Source organism: Bombyx mandarina, chromosome 16 (assembly GCF_030267445.1).
Source record: "Bombyx mandarina strain Sakado chromosome 16, ASM3026744v2".
In the NCBI taxonomy this organism is placed as follows: domain Eukaryota; kingdom Metazoa; phylum Arthropoda; class Insecta; order Lepidoptera; family Bombycidae; genus Bombyx; species Bombyx mandarina.
The window spans coordinates 966,678-989,533 of record NC_143222.1 but is presented as its reverse complement, the minus strand read 5'-3'; the positions used below and the strand labels follow the sequence as shown (position 1 = coordinate 989,533).

Below are 22,856 nucleotides of genomic sequence, written 5' to 3'. Positions count from 1 at the left end.
GCTGGTTCTAATGGTTACGCGTGACTTGCGTTGGGTAATTTTTGTTGTTTGTAATAAAGAATGTCTGCCGCGGAACGCGTGTGCTAAGTTACTATACGACGGCGACCTCTGCCCGTAGGCTTGGAGGGGTTGCTCAGCAAGCTTCTGGTTGGCTAGCCGGCCGTCTACAGGCGAGATCGAACCTTACTGTACCTAGGTTAAGATTTGTGTCTTGAAGATGTATTGCCTAATACTCGATATTAATAAAAATACAGAAACACGAAAAATCTGTTTCAGTACGAAACACCTGCCTTTCAGATCAGATCGATAGGAAAGACGGCGAGGAGGAACGTATCAATAATGTTATCGATTATCTCGATATCAGGATGCGGGAGCGCTTAACATCGGTGAACAATATTCGTCTCCAAGAAAGGACGTGGAAATTCTTGGTTTCGTGTCGTAAACTCTCCTCCGCGCCGGACCTCTGTCCTGATCATCAATTCGTAATTTTGCAAACACCAGCGCCCACCCAGCAGCGTCGCGTCGCCAGCGCCGGGGTTATTATAGATTGTTAATAAAAAAAAATTTTTAGTGTAAATCATTGGATTTTTACCATTTGAGAGAGATAAGTACTTATGTACGCATCGAATCTATTTGCAGAGTAAATTTAAACATGCGCGAAACTTTCTGAACTTTTAATTCTGAATTTTACTTAAATTATTTGTATTTTTTAGCGTGGGAGAGACGGCGGCAGATAAACACACATTGAAATTTAAAAAATACTTTTTATTATGACTATAATTTAATAAAATAAGAGTGAGGAAGGATTTCGAGGGTCACCGGTGTGGCGGCAGGAAGCCAAGCTTGGTGAGCGCCTCGTCCGCACGCGACACCAACACGTCTTTCCAACGCCACAGCGAGGTGTCCCGCTCGGGCTGCGCTCTCAGCTCGGCGCAGGTCTTGCTGAGCGCCGTGACGCAGTCCGCGCGGTAGTGCTGCAGCCGCGCGTGCCTGGTCTCCAGCGCGTAGGAGGAGCACGCGCCGCCCAGGCACGCCAGCGGGAAGTGGTTGTGCAGCGCCAGCACGCGGTCCGTCTCGTGGAACGCCTTCACGTACTGGCCGGGCTTGGTGAAGTTGCGCGTGCGGTACACGTGCTGCAGCATGTGCATGTAGCGCGGCACGCCCTCCTCCCAGCCGTGCTCGTGCCGCAGCGAGTCCAGGAAGTACAGGTTGGAGGCGTGGTACGAGGAGCGCGGCGGCTTGCCCGGCGCCGGCGCCGACAGCGGCAGGGCGCGCCGCATGAGCCCGCTCCAGCCGCCGTCCTCCAGCGGCACGATCACCTCGTCGATGTCCAGGAGCGCCAGCCACCGGTACTCGTACATGTGCCGATACAAGCAGTCATTGTACGGTATCAGCTCCATCTGTCGCTTGTGGGTCGTCTTCTTCTTGAGGTACATGTGCTGGAGACCCGGCAGGTTCGGTTGGCCTCCGGGCAGAGTGATCGGCGTCACCGTGACTGCGCCGAGGTTCGCATAGTAGTCGAGAACTTTTGTGATATTCGGATGGACCTGAAGCTCATAGAAAAAGATCTTGTCGGCCCCGAGCAAGCGCACAAGCTCGATCCACTCGACGAGGCGCACCGAGAGGTCCTCGTGCAGGAAGTCTAGACCTTTGACGCAGACCGCGAACTCCTTGCGCCCCCCCGTCGGCGGCGCGTCGTAGTGGACGCGCAGGTTGTTAGTCGCGCGGTCGCAGGGGTTCTCCACGAGCGACACGGAGGCGGGCACCAGGTCCCGCACCTCGGCCGGCAGCACGCAGGCCAGCAGGTACGGCTGCAGCACGCGGTCGCGGTAGTTACCCCACTTGCTGTTCCACACGTACTTGTACTCGAGGTTGCGCACGACCACGGGCTGGTCGCGCTCCTCGAACCAGAGCTGGCAGTGCGTGGCGATGGTGGGCTTGATGCGGTCGTGCACGGCGAGCACGCGCACGGCGGGCCCGATGCGCGACGTGTTGCGCCGGTCCAGGTACGCGCCGTACAGGTGGAACGCGCCCTCGCTCGAGTGCATCGTCTGCCAGTAGGTGTTGTGGAACTCGAGGTCGTAGATGGAGGGGAAGGGCGCGCACTCCTTCTTCTTGTAGTACTTGTTCTTGTCGTCCTTGTGCCTGTGCCAGTACGCCAGAGGCAGCGAGGGCAGGCGCCGTTCGGCGTCGGCCCGCAGCTCCTCCTCGGTGAGCACGCGAGTGTCGGTGGCTGGGAGCGCGTGCAGGGCGTGGAGGGGGGCGGGCGGCGTGGAGGCGGCGGGCTCGGACTGCAGCAGGAGGCGCGAGGGGGGCGCGGGGCGAGCGCGGTGCGCGGGCGGCGGCGGCTGCAGGCGCGGCAGGGCGAGCGCCGCCAGCCCGCCCCAGCACACCAGCGCCGCCAGCCACCGCACCCGCGACCTCGTCCAGCCGCTCCACCACCCGCGCATTACCTGGAACACACAACCACACCGACTGGTCACTTATTGCTCACCCATATATCGTTCGTTTCTGCTTGTCTATCTACAACAGTCACAGGACATCTACTCCTATCTACTTAAATGAATTAAGGTTTTTAAGGCTCCTATATTTATTTACACTTCACTATAATAAAACTAATTGTCTGTATATTTGTTTGTCCAATGCTAATCTCCGAAATGACTGATTCGTTTCTTTAAGGCATTTTATTTAAATTTAAGTAAAAATAAATTAATAATGCACATCATGAAGTAAATTTTGTAAATTTTTATTTTACTGGTACATATTATATACACTGGTAATAAACTATTAACACAAAACCATGCACCGCTCGCGCTCACAGTGCAAGCTGCAACAAGGCGGTGCACGCATGGGAACTGACCACTCTTATCTGGTAGCCGCCATGGAGTCGGCAACCCTGAGAGCGCCTGCTCCCTGGCCGGTATACACAACACCGAGCGTCGTTCTGCGGTTATCAACTACTTTGGAATTTAGGTTCCGGCGTGACATGCTGTATCTCGTCGATTATTGTGCTTTACTACTAAACATCTATACTGTTCCGTCCAGTGTTCAGTCTGGTGCGACCGCGTCGTTTACGGATGTGCTAATGTGTCACGGTCGTCACGGTCGTCACGGTCGTCACGGTGACAGCCGCTGACATCAAAAGTCATGACAACAGACAGTATTTAATTCCAAAGAAGGTTGTCTTAAAGTTGTTATTGATTATACAAGTGTGGGTGGGTGGAGTAGAGTGGAGTGGATCCGGAGATCCGACAAGACTAGTTTCGGGCGACGACGGCTTCGCGTTACGCCGTCGCCTGGGACGAGAAGTGATCAGCCACAGCGATGATAAGTAGGTTATTGTGTCGTGGCGCTTCGTCGAAGTAACATTTACATCAGCATTTACTGTAGATCCCGACGTTATGAAGAGGTGGCTTGTTCAAGTCACGCCGGGAAAGGACAAAGGAAAGAACTTCCACCGAACGAACAATGTCGCCCGGCAGACCTGCGGTCCGGACGTTGTACGGAGCTTGCATCTCGCTTCTTGCAGCTGCTCTGGCCACGAGCATGCCATGCTCCGTGCTTGCTGCACACTTATAATAATGGACAGAGGACTCACGCTGTTTGTGTTATTGTGCACTGTTACTGTTCCCGCGTCTCATCACTAGCAGAGACCTCGCGGGCAGGGCGCCGTGAAGCGAGGAGGGCCCTCCCTCCACGCACCAGACAAGACGCACGCTTGATTGCTTTTAAAGGTTTTTTTTTTTTTTTTTATGATTGAAAGTTTACTGGTGGCCCGAAGGCCTTTCCAGTTTCACCAGGACAGGTGGGCGAGCAAAGGCTCAGCCAAGAGGGGTGGTATTTGCTAACAACTGCCCGAGCGCCTCCGAAGGAGACCTAACAACTCAAGAGCAATTGTTCCGCGAATGAATCTACTACCGGATCGGAATCGCGACCCGCTGAGAAGATCCGGCGAGAAACTCAGCGGGCTGATGCATGGGTTAGGTTGCACGTCGACCTCTTTGTCGAGTTCGACGAGTACGGTTACCGGGGTCCCTAAGCCTGCCCCTAGTATTAGAGCTGAAGGCATCTAATGCAAAGGTTATTGGATCTGATGGATCCGTAAGGACGTGTCTAGGGCGTCGACGGTGACTGGCTCCTGCATGATCAGGATTCGGGGAGTAGTCAGCGGCGGCAACGATAAGGCGATTATCATGACGCATAGCCTTATCGAAGTATCGTTCCGACGTTGACTTCATGTATTTCCGAATTGATTGAGGCCCAGGTCGTCGTGTAGGTCAACGTTCCTCACGAACCACGGAGCCCCGACAGCTAACCTGCAAAAGCGGGATTGTAGGGATTGGAGGGTGTCTATGTGTGTGCGGGCTGCGTGAGCGAACACCACACTCGCGTAAGTCATGACGGGCCTTATGCAAGTTTTGTAAAGTGTCACCTTGTTCCGAAGGGACATTTTTTTTTACAGATCATGGGGTAGAGTCTACCGAGAATAAACGCGGCACGGTCACGGACTGATTTTATATGCGGGCGGAATGTCATCGATGCATCCAGGGTAACGCCCAGGTACTTGACCTTCCTGGCCCAGGGTATGGGTTGTCTAAAGAGAGTAATCGGGGGTGTGAGATTCCTCCTCCTAATCCGGGAGGAAATCCGTGTGGAGCTTCCCCTCTGAAATAGCACCGCAGTACTTTTCGGCGAATAAAGCTAAATGGGTCGGCGGCGACCGGGGAATATCGTTGACGAATAAGCTAAATAGGAGGGGTGAGAGGACAGAGCCTTGCGGGACTCCAGCTGTGAGAGGTCGTGGGGAGGAGCGGGTTCCCTCGACTCGATATCGAAAAGAGCGGTTCGACAAGAAGTCCCGTATGATGAGCACGAGACTATCCGGCACGCCCATGTTGAATAGTTTGAAAATCAAACCATTGTGCCAGACTTTGTCGAACGCTTTTGCGACGTAGAAGAAGAGAGCTCCCGTGTATAACGGTTTTGGTCGATTAAGCCCCACAAGAATGTGCTCCGTGAGGCGGTACACCTGTTGAATGCTTTTAAACGTGCGCACGCTCCATTTGTATGTAAACCAGTAATTAGAAATACACCATCTAGACATCGCAATTTGACATCAAAGAGACTGCGCTCAAATCTGGAGCTTGACATTCAAACAGTCGCCAATAGAGTATTGGTAATCACCGACAAGTTAAAGTCAGGGGAGACCGGGCTGCGCCAGCGTGCTGTTCTATTGCTCGTGGCTGGTAGGTGTGTCAGTGCTTGGGATTCCTTATAATATTTATCTCTCGAATCTTGAAAATCGGAAGACAAAAGCGTTTTACGCGCACCGTTGTTGTCAGCTAGCAACAGTCCTGTCGCAGTCTGCACGCTCGCCTGCCGGGACGAGGGGGGAGGGGAGGGGAGGGAGGGGCGAGTGCACGACCGGTCCTATGCCAGGGACTCACGTCTCGCACACCGGTTCGAAACACCACGCAGCATAATATTATTATACGGAATGAAATGAGGATTCATACGGACAACTCCAATTCATGTGATGTAATCATAATTAAGTATAATGCCATTAGGCTTTAGAAGGCAATATCTTTGTCATAAATATATGTTGAAGATTTGGTCCAGGTCAAATGATTATCTAAGTTCGCGTATAGTTGCTTTCCATGATTTTTTATTAAATGTTGCACGATATTGGAGAAGAACCGGTAGTGTTTAGTAGTTGATACTTCATATAAAAAAGTTAGAGAGTTTGAAGTTTCCTAAAATCAGACACCGCTACAGTATCAGTCAGCCTATCTTATTACGAGGCTGCCCTTGTACGATATCATTTCTATAGATATTAAATCAATAACAACCTCTGAATATGATTACAATAATACGTTTGTATCAATTATAGAAAATAAATTTCATGGTTTTGTTCAAATATACACACACAGACGCCTCAAAGGATAGAGTAAATGCGGGTTGCTCCTTTTTTGATCACAATAGATCATTTAACGCTAAGTTCAAGATTGATAATAAACATATTCCTATTACGGGACTGGAGTTGCTTGCAATATTGAAGTCAATCTCTTATGCGGAATCATGCGGATATAGAATATTTGTGATATTTACTGATTCGGCGTCTTCTCTGCATCATTTGTTGAGCTGTGGAAAGGGAACTTTTGGAGACAGGAGGCTGTCTTGCTCCATTATAAAATGTATTTGTTGTTTAATAGATAATGGTGTTCAAGTCAGGATACAATGGGTTCCTTCGCATGTGGGGATCCGCGGCAACGAGGCGGCTGACGCACTGAGCTGATCCTCTGTATGAGGATTCGTTCTGGACATGTTCCCTTGGGTGCATTTAGGTTTCTAATGCGAATATAAGACAGTCCCAACTGTGCCTCGTGCCACAATGTCAAAGAGGATCTCTACCACCGCCTGATGGAATGTGTCCAGAGCAGAACGGTTGCAAGATACGGGTCACTCTAGGTATGAATTGTTCTTTTTTTTGCATAATATTTTTGTATCAGGTTTTAAATGTGATTATAGTGATATAGAGTTATGAGTTTAGTTTGTTCTTTCTCGAAAGATGTAAATTGAGCGGTATAGTTATTTTAAGTGTTTTGTTTAAGTTTTATATTTCACTGTGTTTAAATATTCTATTTTTATTTCGTTTGTTTATATAATAGCCGACTTAACCTAATAGGTGTATAGCTCTAATATAGAATAAATAAATAAAATGAATACGTATCTACATTTTAAGTCGCAAAAATGATCGTTCAATGTTTGTCCGTTTTGTCAATGTATCATGAAACGAAGCGACGACCCGACGCCGCGCCCGACGACGCGCCCGACGACGCGCCCGACGACGCTCACATATGCTTTTTATCATGTAAGAACGACAGATGGAATAACATCCCGAGCTATCAAATGTTACGTTCATTTAAACTAGAAGCACGCGGGGGGCGGCGGGGGCTGCGCGGGCGGGCGGGGGGTTGAGCGCTCCGATTGTTGGCTCTAAGTTTTAGAACAGAAACGATTCCTAACTACACATGCACGTAATTATGTACATATATCTATTTATAACATCAATTTGCTGAAAGTATTCGCGAGGGCAGAGGATGCGTCGAGAAGGAGACGGCTGCTCCTGTAGCTACACACCGAGGACGCGCGACTCGAGTCAAGGATGGCCTTGTGTGGCACTGAGCACAGCACATGTGCAACAAACCATACAGCACAGAAGTCGCTCGTGAAGACGTGTTGGCTCGTGATTCATTTAAATGCCCGTGCCCGTGCTCACTATAGCGAGCCACCACTCGATCGTAAGTGTGACGAAGTCACGTGACAACAGCTGACGTCGATCGAGACGCGGTAAGTACAGTAGGTACAGAGCACACGGGCGTCACTGAGAGGCGCCCGTCCTGTCGCAACCCAATGAATGACACTTTTCTCGCAAACACAAACTTACAACAGAGCGCAATTATACAAGTTAAGAAAAGTATAATTTGGCAGGCAGCATGTGTGTGACGTAGGACTCGACCTTGAGTTGCTGGTTTGCTTCACTGAAGACAGGCAGGGGAGTGTGTGAGCACGCCGGACGCGACCGGCAGCCACGTCCGGCGCGCGGCCGCTGTGCAGGGGGCGTACAAGGAGCGAGCTAAGCGCCCAATGAATGCACAGTATGGTAACGTGACTATTACAAGCCGCGTCAGCTAACTCTGCGTTACCTGTGGTCCCTGGACAAATTGACATGACCAGAAACAACTTTAAAAATGTACACACTAATAATACCATTGTGCCTGAATTTCGCTTACGACATTTTCAAGACAAACTTGCAAGTACAAGTTCCGAGCAACAACTTTCGGCCCGCGCACGCCCGGTGGAAGACCTTCCCGTTGTCGTTAAAGCTCCCAAACTACTTGCACTCAGCAGTTTCTTTACAACATTTTATTGCAGTTTCTAGTGCAGGCAGGGGCGCGCTGTTCCGACTCGGCCGGGACCACCGCGCCCCCCGCCCCGCCCCGCCCCGCCGCACTGCAGCCGCGGAGTGTACACAGTTCCCACACAACAGTATGAACAGATAACGTGCCAAAAATATATTATAATAAAATATAATCTTCAATTTCCTAGAGATCAAATCAATCGAATTTGGAGATTCGCAGGAAAACCATGGTAACCGACATAGCTCAAAGCATTGCGGCGTTGAAGTTCTAGACTGCGAGTCCGCGCCTGGAGCCGACCCCGGACCCCCGGCGGCTCGCCGGCCGCCGTGCCACTTGTGTGTTCACTTAAGTTCACTTCACTTTAATAACACGCTCAAACATACCTACGTAGGTATTCCGGGCTCTTTGATCATACAACAGGGGTGCGCGGGGATGGGTAGCAGTGGTGGTATATCATCTATCTAATCAAGAAAATATCATATTCGAGGATTGAACCGAAAAATTATATCCCTGATCTTAACGTTTAGATCGTCTCCAAGCGAAGGCTGCACGTCTGCGTGTACCTATGTATGTTAGTCAACTAACGTTGTGTTTATATTGCAATAATATACTCGTAATATATATTATGAATAACTTGAGAACACTTCCATGACGTCATACTATGATATTACGGTATGACCATCGTCAGAACTAATACGGTTGTATGACTCAGTGGTGAACTTCACTAGCTAATATTTTAAGTTTATCTATTGCTTTCGATGGCAGATGTGCATACGGCCCACGTGTTCTGAAATGGTCATTGGCAATGTCAAAGGCACAGCTAAAGTGCTAAATGCTCATCGCCGAGGACTCTTATCGAGGACCTCACTCGAGGACTAGCAAAAGCAACAAGAATCAAGTAACCACCGCGTGCTCACATCAGATGTTACGTCAGCTCCGTTTGTTTATACTCGTATTAATCAAACCAGTACCGACTCGATTAATGAAACTCTTACTGATCTTGTCACATTCGAATCTGTAACATAATACGTTTAGTATACAAATATTATATCCGAGTGAGTTGGAGTCGTCAGAGCCCTCCTGCGTCGTTGTAATCAATTCTTCAATTCTTTGAAATTCAGAAATTATTCATGAATATGATGACAATAAGACAGCAATGAAGCAGTCACATTACAAGGAATCTTTGTCGAGTGTGACGTCGCAGCGGGTCGGGCGACCGTCGCGGTGACTCACTCGCGTCGAGGACGGCCGACGTCAGTCACAACACCACGTTTTGGTTCCTTAAGTACAGCCGTATCAGTACTGTATCGGTCCAGTATCGGTTCGTTTGTATTTAAATCCTTACAATTAGTATAGGATGTGTTCGTCTCTCGGGCAGCTGCTGAACTTACGCTTGTGCACCTCCTCGTTGAATACAGCATCGTGTTGCATGTGTTTGAACTGCTCTTGCTCTCGATAAGGTCCAATACGATAAACGCTTCTCCATTGCTGCAATAGGATTTTAGAAGTTGTCGTGGCCTAAAGGATAAGACATCCGGTGCATTGTATCTCGCGATGCAACGGTGTTTGAATCCCGCAGGTACCAAATTTTTCCAATGAAATACGTACTTAACAATTGTTCACGATTGGCTTCCACGGTGAAAAAAATCCATCGTATAACAAAAACCCAACCCGCAAAATAATAATTTGCGTATTTACTGATGGTAGAACGATTTGTGAGTCCGCACGGGTCGGTACTACCGGCCTGCCTATTTATACAGTGAAGCAGTAATGGTTTTCGGTTTGAAGGGAGGGGCATCCGTTGTACTGTAAAAACTAAGACCTTAGAACTTTTTTTATTTTCCTTATTGCCCTTGTAGGCAGACAAGCATACGGCCCATCTGATGATGAGTGGTTACCGTCGCCCATGGACTTCAGCAATGTCAGGGGCAGCACCAAGCCACTGCCTATCGTTAAGTACTCTTCACAAGCCCCGTTTGAAGAAGGACATGTCATAGCGCTCGGGAAACACCGTGGAGGGGAGCTCATTCCAAAGCCGGATGGTACATGGCAAAAAAGATCTCTGGAAACACAATGTGGATGAACGCAGTGGCTCCAGGTAATGTAGATAAACTCTACTCCGGTGGCGGGCGGTGCGGTGGTAAAAACGTAATGGTGGAATCATCTCAAACAATTCCTCAGAGTACTCCCCATGGAACATACGGTACAAAATACGAAGCGAAGTCCCTCCGCAGACCCAGAGATTCTACGCGATCCGTGAGAATTAGATTATCGACAATCCGAACGGCCCTTTTCTGTATAGAATCAAATGGAAGTAGCTGGTATTTGGGAGCCCCGGCCCAGAGGTCTGGGCCATTACTCCACGCGAGGCTGGACTTGTGCTTTTTAAGGCAAAAGTCTTTGTCCAGGCGTGAAGTGCCGCTTCGCTCTGTTGAGGACTCCCAGTATTTTGGATGCCAACTTCGCTTTGCCCTCCAAATGACTCCGAAATTGGACATCGATTGAAATGTCTACTCCAAGTATCCCGATACTCGTGGAAGGTTGCAGGGATACTCCTTGGAATTTCGGCACCTTGACAAAGGGGTTTTTCTTCTCAGTGAAAGCGCAAGCTTGTGTCTTAACGGGTTGAATTGAACCAAATTCTATTCACCCCACTCGGAGACTCGCCACACTCTCTACTTCGGACACAAGTTTTATCCTCTCTCTTGCACCACGCTACGAGAGAGATTGTGAAATGTCCGATATATCGCGTATCCCCCGTACTGTCATCCGCATAGCAATGCATACCATCAATAGACAGCATGTCATTGATATACAGGATGAAAAGCGTGGGGGAGAGCACCGAACCTTGTGGAACTCCAGCGTTAATGGTCATGGTATCAGAGCAGTCACCGTCTAGAACGACCGTGATGCTCCGCCCATCTAAAATCCTAGCGATCCACTCCAAAAAGCTAGCGATATACAAACTCATATCTCAAGGTAGGTGGCGGCATTTACGTCGAAGATGTCTACGGGCTCCGGTGACCACTCAACACAAGGTTGGCCTTGAGCTCATTCACCCACCTAAGCATAAAAAAGCACTGAGAGGTCGCGGCCGCTGCCACCTTCCAGGCGACACCACATTTACACTTTAATGTGCAATCATATTTACGAATTATAGAAACGAATCTACCATTTAGTTCTGAGAAATATTTATAGTTACTCATATTCTAATTAATTACTAGATTGACTGAATTCGCGTCGCTGTGGCGGGACGCCGCCGCGCCGATCTCTCTACAGCTTGAGATGTTAGATCGCGGCTCGAGTTCCGCAGTCGTGAATCGTGTTCGTGATACATCTTTTTGCTTATTTCAAATTAATTTAAAACAAATTAACGGTTATTATGTACGCTCATGTCCGCTCATGGACACATTTAACGTTTAAATATTATTTGGAACGCAAAATAACGGTTTAATTTCTACTGTTGTTGTTACCCTGAGACTGGTCAGAAACATTACTAAATATTATCGAAGGAAAGAAAGTTTAAGAATGAATGTTAATTAATGATTGCGTAACATTGAGTTTGGCAAATGGCCTTAAAGCCAATGTCATAACAGAAACGTAATAATGCGTTCCTGCAGACCCCGGGGATCTTGCCAACCTCTGAGTTTGAGTCTATACAGTGCGAGTACAAGTAATGTAACGATTTCATCTCTCACTTTTTATATCTCTCACATATCAAATATTATTTCCGATGTTTCAAGCACTTTAGCTGTCGTGGTCACGGTGCTTAGGTTTTGTTTAAAAATATCCTCCGACTCTTAACCAGTTGTCAAGAGTTGTCAAGAGTGGTCAAGAGTCGGACCGGCCGATGTTTGCAATTTCAAATTAACGAATAATAACCGAAATACAAATTCATAAAGTTAGTTGTCGCGGTGGACTAGTATGTACGCGTATCGTCTCGCGCTGAATCCGTGTCGCTCCACTGACAAACACAACAACGCACTATTTGTTGACTGATACCTTCCAGTTAATTGGTCAGCCGACGTCAGGCTGTGGTGACATCACCAGTGACGTGTTAGAGCGATGAGGCGGCGGCCGCGGTCGATGGTTCGCCGAGAACTAAACTTGTTCTGACGAGTGACGACCTTCAAGTTATTATATTATTATTTATAATTACTTGCACTGCAACGGGCGGAGCGGGCTGGGGCGCGGGTCGAGGGTCGGGAGTCGGGGTCGTGCCGGCTGACCGATACCTCTTCATATTATGTAGTCGTGAATCTTCATCACGACGCGGATATTCAATCACCGACGGAGCTACGAGTGCGTGTATGTGCGTGCGTGTTTGGTTGTTAGTAAATACTACATCGCACATCCACAGAGAATTCTGTTCTCTCTGAGCCTCGTGCGCTATGCTCCGTTAGAAGTGCTCAGAGGGATTGAGACGATTCCTTCTCGTGTTACATCGGGCCGCCCGCCGACGGAGCAGAACACACTACCTACGTTTTCACACAGGTTCCACGATCCATTTATGTCCGGCCTAAATGTGTAGACGAGTAAGTACTGCAAAGAGCAGATAAGAGATGAAATGAAGTGAAGGTAACAGCGAGGTTCGTCTGCACGCCGCACACCACTTGCGCAAGCGCTACGGATTAGTCGAGTAAAAGGCTCAATTAACCAGCATCGCAAAGTGCAAATGTTTCGCCACTGTAATCATAGTGCTCACAGTACTCACACTCGTGTCGGTCGAGCCCCTGTCTCGGCTCTACTGGCGAACTCCCGCGTGCAGCTCTCAGGGACGAGTGAAAGTCACGTTGCTCGTTCACTGTGGCGTAAATGTCGTCAGCTACTGTATATCACTACAGTCTAATAGGATATACTCATCTGTGTTCAGCAGACGCACGTGCTTTATTACTAAAGTCGGTCTGACTCTTGGATGCCGACGAGCATTTCATTACACCATAAAAACTAAATAGAACTACCCTCGTCATCTGGGGATTTTTGGTAAAAAATCATAAAAAAAAGATGAAAGCAAAACGTGAGATCATTGTAAACGTTAACGTAGATTGAACATGTTGAACGCCAGCCGGGTCAGCTGGGCCAGCCGGGCCAGACAGTAGACACCCTGTGACCGCTAGCACGGGTCCGGGGGACGCGACGGACACCGCGCGTCTGCCATTAACGTCTCTCGGAAAATATTGAATAGTCATTGTTTCCGTAAGTCGACCTTAGTTTTTGAGTTATTCCTTGACAATATTTGCAAAAAAACACCTTAACGATTTGGACGATCTTGATATATTGGTGCGTCCCGAGAGGAGTGTGCCGTGGATAGTTGTGTCCGTCGGTCGTGGCGTCGTGGCTTTCAACGTGTTAAATGATTCGTTCCTCGCTCGAGTAGCGCGGGTGTCGGGAGGTCCGAGGTTTTATAGCATGGAGCTTGTTTGTAGTAGCGGTAATCTTTAAGAAAAGTTGCAGAAATAAACTACTGAATAAGAAGAAATCGATCAAAACATGTTTTATACTCGTATTAATTCCTGTTTCTTGGAGATGTTCATATAAATGACGAGCCGTATTCGGAGAGAAAACGAAAGACGCGAAGTTTAGACTCATTCGGTGACTCCTTCGCGATACGTTGTTGTGCGTGTGTGTGCGTGAGCCGGAGCTCCCTACGCGCGCCGGGACAGCGAGCACCCTCCTCGCAGTGGCCACCCCCCGAGCGAATGGTTTCCTGGCTTAGTGCCACTACCAATGATCTCGCGAGCACCACTGATAACAAATCCTTTTTGTGGTCTCGAGTGTCCGAGCTGAGCGTGTCTTGCCTCTACCCCCATACTTCATTGTTTGTCATTCTTGTCATACTATTCTCGATCGAGTATGATTGACTCCTGACTCTGTGCTGTACGAGTTGTCGCCCCTCACTGCTGCGTCAAGGGTTGTGGGTTCGATTCCCACATCAGGCAAACATTATGTGATGAACAGGTTTGTTTGCTCTTTGTCTGGGTTTGTATTGTCTTTATGCCGCAGAATGGGCCGATATCTTCATTATTTATTGACATAGTGGGAGTATGGTGGGTAGTCGAGCAAAGAGATCGCGCAGCACGAAACGATCATAGTTCCGAGACGTCTTCACTCTTCCTAGGTCAGACAACCAATGCACTTCGATTCTACTCGAGCGATGAGTCCTCGACTCTGCTGAACCGCGCACCGCCCGAACTGAGCGGATGGTTGGCGAGTAGTTGCGGCTCGCATCCACTAGGGGGCGCGCTTTCGTACCAATAACACAGAAGATCCTAAATCGGAACCGGATCACCGTGCGTGTTTGCTTCTCAGTTATAACTAGTCAGGTCATAAGTATTGTCACACAGTAAAAACTTTTCTTTTAGAATGCTGGCCACAAAAAAGTTTATTGAATTCGAATTTCGAATTGTTCTTGAAAATAAAAATGTATACTTTTAGAATTTTACTCATTTTTAAATATGGAGTGGACGCTTAAAGAAGACCGTGTTGCAGTTATTGCGTTGCATCGTTGCGGTTACGCGCCAATTCAAATTTTTAACATACTGAAAATTTTGAATATAAACAAAATATTCGTTTATCATACCATCAAACGATACAATGAAGACTCTAGTGTAGATGACAGGTCAAGAAGTGGTCGCCCTCGGTCTGTTCGGACTCCAGCAGTGATAAAAGCTGTGAAGGCGCGAATTCAAAGAAATCCCAAACGTAAGCAGAAACTGTTGGCCCTTCAGATGGGGTTAAGCAGAACCACGGTGAAAAGGGTGTTAAATGAAGACTTAGGGCTTCGGGCATATCGAAGAAAAACAGGACATCGTTTGAATGCTCGTCTAATGGACCTGAGACTGAAGAGATGCCGCGCTTTGTTGAAGCGGTACGCGGGAAAAAAATATCGGGAAATTTTTTTTCGGATGAAAAAATTTTTACCGTAGAAGAGAGCTACAACAAACAAAATGATAAGGTGTACGCACACAGTAGTGAAGAAGCGAGCAACCGTATTCCGCGTGTCCAACGAGGTCATTTTCCATCCTCGCTCATGGTATGGTTGGGAGTTTCTTATTGGGGCTTAACAGAGGTACATTTTTGTGAGAAAGGTGTAAAAACGAATGCAGTTGTGTATCAAAATACAGTCCTGACGAACCTTGTGGAACCTGTTTCTCATACCATGTTCAATAACAGACACTGGGTATTCCAACAAGATTCGGCGCCAGCTCATAGAGCGAAGAGCACACAAGACTGGCTGGCGGCGCGTGAAATCGACTTCATCCGGCACGAAGACTGGCCCTCCTCCAGTCCAGATTTGAATCCGTTAGATTACAAGATATGGCAACACTTGGAGGAAAAGGCGTGCTCAAAGCCTCATCCCAATTTGGAGTCACTCAAGACATCCTTGATTAAGGCAGCCGCCGATTAAGACATGGACCTCGTTCGTGCCGCGATAGAAGACTCGACGCGCAGATTGAAGGCCTGTATTCAAAATCACGGAGGTCATTTTGAATAAACTTTAGTGTCATAAGAATCTATGTTTTGTTAAGTTCATTTTGGTATATGAATGGTTACATAATGAATAAACTTGTTTCAATTATTTTACATTAAACATGTGACAGAATTTATGACCTGAGTAGGTATTATTCTTATTAAATTTATTATCATCTAAAACTAGAAAATTGGTTTTTTATATTTTTATGATGTCTGTCAATGAAATAATCTATATCCTTGAGCAGATAATGTTCGTTATCGCAACGATGCTTATCGCGATGCATGCCCCGGCCACTCCGGGCACGTGGCGCAGCGTCAGGAGTGCGACACGCGGTACTGTTATTGGGGCCTGTTGCTGCTTCCAAATCAGTTTTGACTACCCTGAGACCCTGGGCACTATCACACCGTGTAGGTTGCACACACGCTACACGCTACACATACTACACGCCCCTCATGCGAGCCTAATCTATTGAATAGCTATATCGTTTTTTTTTTATTGTTTAGATGGGAGGACGAGCTCATAGCGCACCTGGTGTTAAGTAGTTACTTGAACCCATAGACATTTACGACGTAAATGCGCCGCCCATCTTGAAATATAAGTTCTAAGGTCTCAAGTATAGTTACAACGGCTCCCCCACCCTTCAAACCGAAACGCATTACTGCTTCACGGCAGAAATAGGCAGGGTGGTGGTACCTACCCGCGCGGACTCACAAGAGGTCCTACCACCAGTAAAAGCAAAATAGTTACAGTCACATAGAAACGTTCTCCGACCCAAGCCGCTCTGTGCATCTGAAAGTGTTACGGCAGCAGAAGGCAGCGCGGGTGCGACGCGGCCCCCTCTCCGCCCTCTCTCCTCGGTCTTGTATCGAATAACTGATCTTTGTATTTTATAAAAATAACTAGTATATTTAGTTACTCGTGGCAATTCATTAGTACCTAATACGATAGTGATCTTATTATCCCACAACTATATATTTCCTGTTGAATTACGACGACCTACCTATATAGTTTCAATACGTTAACGGTTTATTCGTGGTTTGTATTTTGAAGCCTCAGTATAAATGAGTTACAACAACAATGTGCGTTTCCGTTTGAGCTTCACAACAAGCATCATCTGATCAGCGAGCTCATTACATTGGTACACTACGTATATACATAATAACACAGGTGGCCCCCCTATAACGCAGTAGATAAGTCCCACGAGTCTACGAGTCTGTGTTGTATGAGACTAGAAGCAAGTACAAAAAGGAGAGTAGGTAATTATTCTGAATAAATTGCTCAACTATGCTTACTATTATACGTATAAATAAGCAGTTCATTTTCAGTTATTTCAATATACTGTGTGTTTATGGTCCAAAACTGGAGTTGTTTATAGAAGGTTCTACAAGAACTTGGAGTACCAAATCATCTCATCGCCTTACTTCATCGCCAACTTGTGTGGCTCAAGTCAGGCAGTCGTAAGAGTCGATAGAACAACCTCGAAACCTTATAAATTTCACAAAGGAGTACGCCAATGTTGTATTTTATCGCACATTCTTTTCAACGCCTATGGGGAGCATATAATGAGACGGACCTGCGAGAATTGGGAGGGTGGCATTACAGTTGGTGGTGTGAAAATTACCAACCTGCGATACGCCGATGACACTACTCTTTTTGCAGCGAATGAGTCGGAAATGGTTGCGCTTCTAGACCAAATGTAGCGGATAAGCAAGGAGATGGGACTTTCCATAAACAAGTCCAAAACCAAAGTCATGGTGGTGGATAGCTCTGGAAAATTGGAACTCACTGGCGCATTAGACCTAGATATAATGGACAATTTTAACTACCTGGGTTCCAACATCAGTAACAATTGCTCGTGCGAGAAGGAAGTGCGTCGGAGAATTGGTATGGCTAAGAGTGCCACGACTCAGCTCGGAAAAATCTGAAGAGATCGCAACATTTCCGTAAAGACCAAAACCAAACTGGTACGGACTCTAGTCTTCTCGATTTTTTCGTATGGCGCTGAGACCTGGTCACTGAAATTTACAGACCGCAGACGCATTGACGCCTTTGAGATGTGGTGCTGAAGAAAGATGCTGCGTATTCCGTGGACAGCATTTCGGACCAACGTATCAATCTTGCAAGAACTCAAAATCTCCTCGCGGCTGTCATCCGAGTGTCTTCGCAGAGTCCTTGAATATTTTGGTTACATCGCACGGAAGAATGGTAGCAATCTCGAGAGGCTCATCGTGACTGGTAAGGTAGATGGGAAAAGACCTCGGGGGCGCAGCCCAATACGTTGGTCCGACCAGATCCGCCTATCTCTTAATTCCACGTTTCACAACGCCCACACAACACACCGCCAGAGACAAGAATGGATGGAGAAAGATCGTGCGTGCGAAGGTGATACAAAAGGGTGGTCACGACCCTCAGCAATGAGGAATACGACGCAAGGAGGAGGATAGTCCAAAACGTAATTTTCTAAATAACTTTAGAACAAAAATTTCGTTATTGTGTTGTAGAAGTACCGTCTTAGTACGGTTTTGAGGAATCACGACAGAGAATATCAATCATGATAAATAAATAATAGCAGTGCTCTCTGTAGGCGTGCTCCGATCCCCAAGCTGGCTGCGTGGTGTTAGGTGCTAGTAGTTGTGACATTCATTACACTTGATTGTGGATGCGCGCGGTACGGGAACCCCGGACAGTGGGACCGCGCGCCACGCCGGGCCAGGCGCCTTGTCCGTTACGACTTCACTCTTTACAATTTGTATGCCAATATTATTATTTTTGCGGAGTTCCGGGTGCTTTATGCTATTATAGTTACACGATGTTCATGCATCAACAGTAAGCTACCTTATATTATCAAGCTTGAGCGCACCTGAGCACCCACCAGTAGTAGGTTGTCGGTGTCGGTGTGGAGCCCGCGCCCCCCCGCGCCCCCCCGCGCTTGATGCAGTAATGCGATATCACCACAATCGCGTTCTAATGTGAGTGCTCAGATATCAGCGTAGTAAAATTTTAATAGCTCTTCACGCTATAATGTACAATAATCTCACTCGAATACTAGTGCCACATATCGTCGTTAAGTTAAGTGTCGTGGTGTTAAGTGCTTACTGGAGCCCATAGACATCTATGAGGTAAATGCCGCCACCCACCTTGAAATATAAATTCTAAGTTCTCAGTATATTATAGTTACAGCAGCTGCCTCACCCTTCAAGCCGAAACGCATTCATGCTTCACAGCACAAAAGGCGGGGTGGTGGTACCTACCCGCGCGGACTCACAAGAGGTCCTACCACCAGTGATTACGCAAATTATAATATTGCGGGTTTTGATTTTTGTTACACGATGTTATTCCTTCACCGTGGAAGTCGATCATGAACATTTGTCAAGTACGTATTTCAATAGAAAAATTGGTACCCGCCTGCGGGATTCGAACACCGTTGCATCGCTCGATATGAATGCACCGGACGTCTTATCCTTTAGGCCACGACGACGACGACGATGAGACCAGTACTAAGTACCAATCACATGGTATTTTAATCTGCTTTAATTACAATGACAAGCTTCCCTTCTTAATGAACGCACGCATTGTCTAATAGTCGATATAGAAGATCACTATAAATATGAATATTTATAATTATCTACGATTACCGCTGTAGTAGGCCATGGTGACTGTTGTGTAAATGTTATGTTAAATGTATTGTTCGATTTGGATGCGATATACACATATTGGTTATTGTTATAACTAAGGTTGTTACGTATTGGTTCTGGAGCACACACCGACAGGTACGCACAGACACGCACAAGACAAAAACGATAACTTATATAATTTAAAAAGTGCTACACGTTATAGCAGTATGAATATGGACGGTATTCCCTTTTAATTTAGCGGGGAAATTAAACAAGTCGTTGGACGTGGCTGCTCGAGAAGTCTCACTCGATTCCCGCCATTTTGCCGGGACGTCATACCGCCGGCCGCCAGACCCTTCGCACCCCTTGAATATTGTACATATAAGAGAATCAAAGCAACCGTGACAGCAGAGATCACTGAAACGGATCCCTGTACAGTACAGTGGTCAAAATGGAGTGTACTATTTCTTATTCCTATTCGTACACTTTTGAAAGAGTGGTCATGGTCATGCATCAGTCGGATCCTGGGATATCGATGTTCTCGCGATGCGATGCGACGCCATGTGGCACGGTGTTTTGCAGAGTGAGAGCAATCGTTTATGTTGCAACGAGTCACAGATTTTATGAGGTCTGTCCATCGTGTTGAAGATCGTCCGCAAGATCTTTTGTCCTCGACTTTCCCTTGCACCACTAAGCGCTCAATGGAGTCCTCATTACGAGTGATGTGCTCGAAGAACTCGAGGATTCGTATTTGGACTGTTGACGATAGTCTCTCCTTGATGTTGAGCTCTTTCAGGATCGAAACGTTGGTACGGTGCGCGCTCTATGGAATTCTGAGGAGACGTCTCCAACACCACATCTCAGTGCGTGAATCTTACGACGGCCTTGCATCCTCGGCGTCCACGTCTCAGCCCCAAGCAGAAAAATTGGAAAGACCAGGCATCTCATTAACCGAACTTTTGTGTTTTTGTTTATTATGCGGTCTCCCCAAATCTTTGTTAGCCTCTCAACTGAGCTTCAGAACATGGAGACCAAAGCGTTGGATTCTCAACCGGCGAAGAAGCACCTCGATTTCGTCTCTGGTTGACGCCTGGTTGAAGCGTTCGAAGTCAATACCGTCAACACGAACAGCGCCCGTGCCATCTCCGTACAGACGCCTGATGGTGTGTACAAGATGATGCGGTACACCCATCTCCGTACAGACGCCTGATGGTGTGTACAAGATGATGCGGTACACCCATCTCCGTACAGACGCCTGATGGTGTGTACAAGATGATGCGGTACACCCATCTCCGTACAGACGCCTGATGGTGTGTACAAGATGATGCGGTACACCCATTTCAGGACCAACCACAGTTCCCACCACTTGACGGTATCAAAAGTCTTTCGGAAATCCACGAAGCACACATATAGGCTAATATTAAATTCTCTGACCTTTTCCACAATTTGCCCCATTACGAGTAGTTGCTCACTTGTGCCTTAACCTTTTACAAAACCTGTGTACTATTTACTAGAATATTAATTAATGTTTTTTGCCAAATTTAGTGATTCTGGGTAAATGGGTAGCTTCAGTGTGTTGGCAGAATCACCGGATGGCCTTGGCCCACGCTCGACTCCCTCAAAGGGCTCCGGCGGAAGGGTTAAAAAGTTATTTACAAAAGTTAAGCGTAAGCTAAGTCATTCCAACCGTGCGTGTTGTGTGAGCTCCATTCGCGAAGCTATCGACTACCGCTCGGTGCTCTGCCTGATCACCCCGCGAGGCGAGTACAGAGGAAGTGTCATGTGGTCGTCAAACTAAGAGATGTAGTAGTGTTCTCAGTCCCGCGGATTGCAGAGCTCAAGTGGAATTGGACAGTGCTCTTACGGGACGCAAGTCTCTACCGGTCTACAGTACGCAGAGCGCGCACACAACGCAACGCAATTATCGCTTTATTTCATAGAAGTTATCGAAACAATCTCCAATTAATCGATTTTAGATATGAGTATATTATCACTTTATCTAATAATTAAATGTTCAATGCTTGTCGCACTCGCGCACGACGCGAAGTCCTCGGTCCACAGCAACACATCGCCTCGTCCGCAGAAAGAAATAACTCTAAACATAATATATTGACCTTTGCATTCGCGACTTATAAATAATGTTCTTTATTATTGCTCGTGAGTCCTGTCAGTTTAGTACATATCGAAAGGATTTAATTTTATTATGTACCATAATTAGCGCATTGCCCATTAGGACTTCGTTATACTCTTATGTTGGTACTTAAAAAGTCATTAAACAGGTAAATCACAATTTGAGCAGTATCTACGTTGTTTTGACGACTTTAAAAATAATAATAAATAAAAGTATAACATCCCAAACAAACAAACAGAAATGATATAATAATGAAAATAAAAAATGATAAATAAATCGTAAAACTAGTTTTTATGATGTCTACGGTTCGCGTATACTGAAGATATTATTATAATTATTTCTTAAAAAGTACCGTATTGTTTAATTATATTTGGTATGTTATCTGTAAAGTAGAAATGCTACCTGTAACCACGTTATTCTTGACTGCTTAACCATACATTATTTGTATGTGTTAGTGCTCATTACTATTGTTACTAATCAGATAGTCTCGGTTTGGGCGAGTTAACACAACCCATTGGTGCAGTTAATAACCCTGTTAGTTATGTGACATACATTTGAGTTACAACGCACTGTGGCGTTTAGTGCAGCCAGCACAGCACCCGCCTGAGTTAGCGACACGCCACATCGACGCATCGCTTGTAGTCGGACTGCGCCCCCGCGAGCCCGGGTCACGGCACCTGGACGTTGTCCCTGAAGCCGCCGCCGCCTGCGAGGAGCAACGTCGCGACAACGTATCATCAACTCAATTTGCAACGTTTATCAATAAATTAGCTGTAGTAATCGTAGAATAGAGGATCCTTGATAGACATTTGAATCCCGTTAGCGACATTTTCTACAGACTTGCAAGAGACAAGATTCGAACAGTCGCGTTGTTCTACCGGCCCCTCATACCCTCAATGCTCCCCTCCATGGAAGGTTTTCCTTTTATCAACCCCCGAAGATTAATTATTGACTGGCGGGTGACAGCACGATTATGCAGAAGAACATTTTGTTTTCAGTCCACTGTGTTCAGTGCTGACGTAACGTTGATGATGATGTTCAGTTGATGCAGGGGGCGGCGGTCAGTATGAGCCAGTCCGCGCACACAGCATACTGCCTTCTCAGAGAGTACAGCCCTCTCTGACCCGTATTGCACACGTACCTAATGTTGCGTAAGTTACCGCACGAGGAGTGTCACAGTGTCACAGTGTCGTCGCCCGTCGCCAGGACTCGTCACTTTTGTATTCACAAGCGGCAGCGCATGCGCACGCCTATAGAGACGTCTTCGAGATTAGCTCAGTAAATTCATTCACTGCAGTTCCTTGACTCCGGCGAGTCTAGTATTATGTTTGTACTTGCGAGACCAAACGAGCGATGTGTGTGCAAAGCTTACCAATATATAATTCGTCCACCTATAGTTAATATAGATCTGTAGCGAATTTTATTATTTCCTTGACCTCGTTCGTATGAGCTATGATTAGAATGTGCATACAAATTATTTCTAGATTCATTCTGATCACTGTTTTCTCGTTGATACTATAATCCCATTACCCGAATGTGTCGTACCTATAACGAACTGGCAAGGTCGTCACCTGAGTTACATATTTTTACTTGTAGGTTGGTTACGTTTAGAAAAATGTTCAAGGGCATCCTCCACTTTATTAATAGGTAGGTTAATGTAATTGTTTAATGTATTATATTGTGAATAAATTTTTTTTTCCTTACATTATTCGTTA

The 22,856-nt window shown here is 46.7% G+C and overlaps 1 protein-coding gene across 4 annotated transcripts in view; it reads right to left on the bottom strand.

Moving 5' to 3' along the window:
• Positions 1 to 744: 744 nt before the first annotated feature.
• The window catches only part of LOC114241537 (uncharacterized), a 42,726-nt gene continuing 20,614 nt past the window's right edge, over positions 745 to 22,856 (bottom strand). For 3 of the 4 annotated variants that reach the window (XM_028172396.2, XM_089733822.1, XM_028172394.2), the window contains one exon: positions 745 to 2,453. In XM_028172396.2, the coding sequence (XP_028028197.2) occupies positions 816 to 2,450 (1,635 nt within the window). In that variant the 5' untranslated portion in view covers positions 2,451 to 2,453 and the 3' untranslated portion in view covers positions 745 to 815. Of the gene's footprint in view, positions 2,454 to 11,924; positions 11,947 to 22,856 lie in introns of those variants that run through there. The other variant, XM_028172395.2, reaches the window with a different exon arrangement.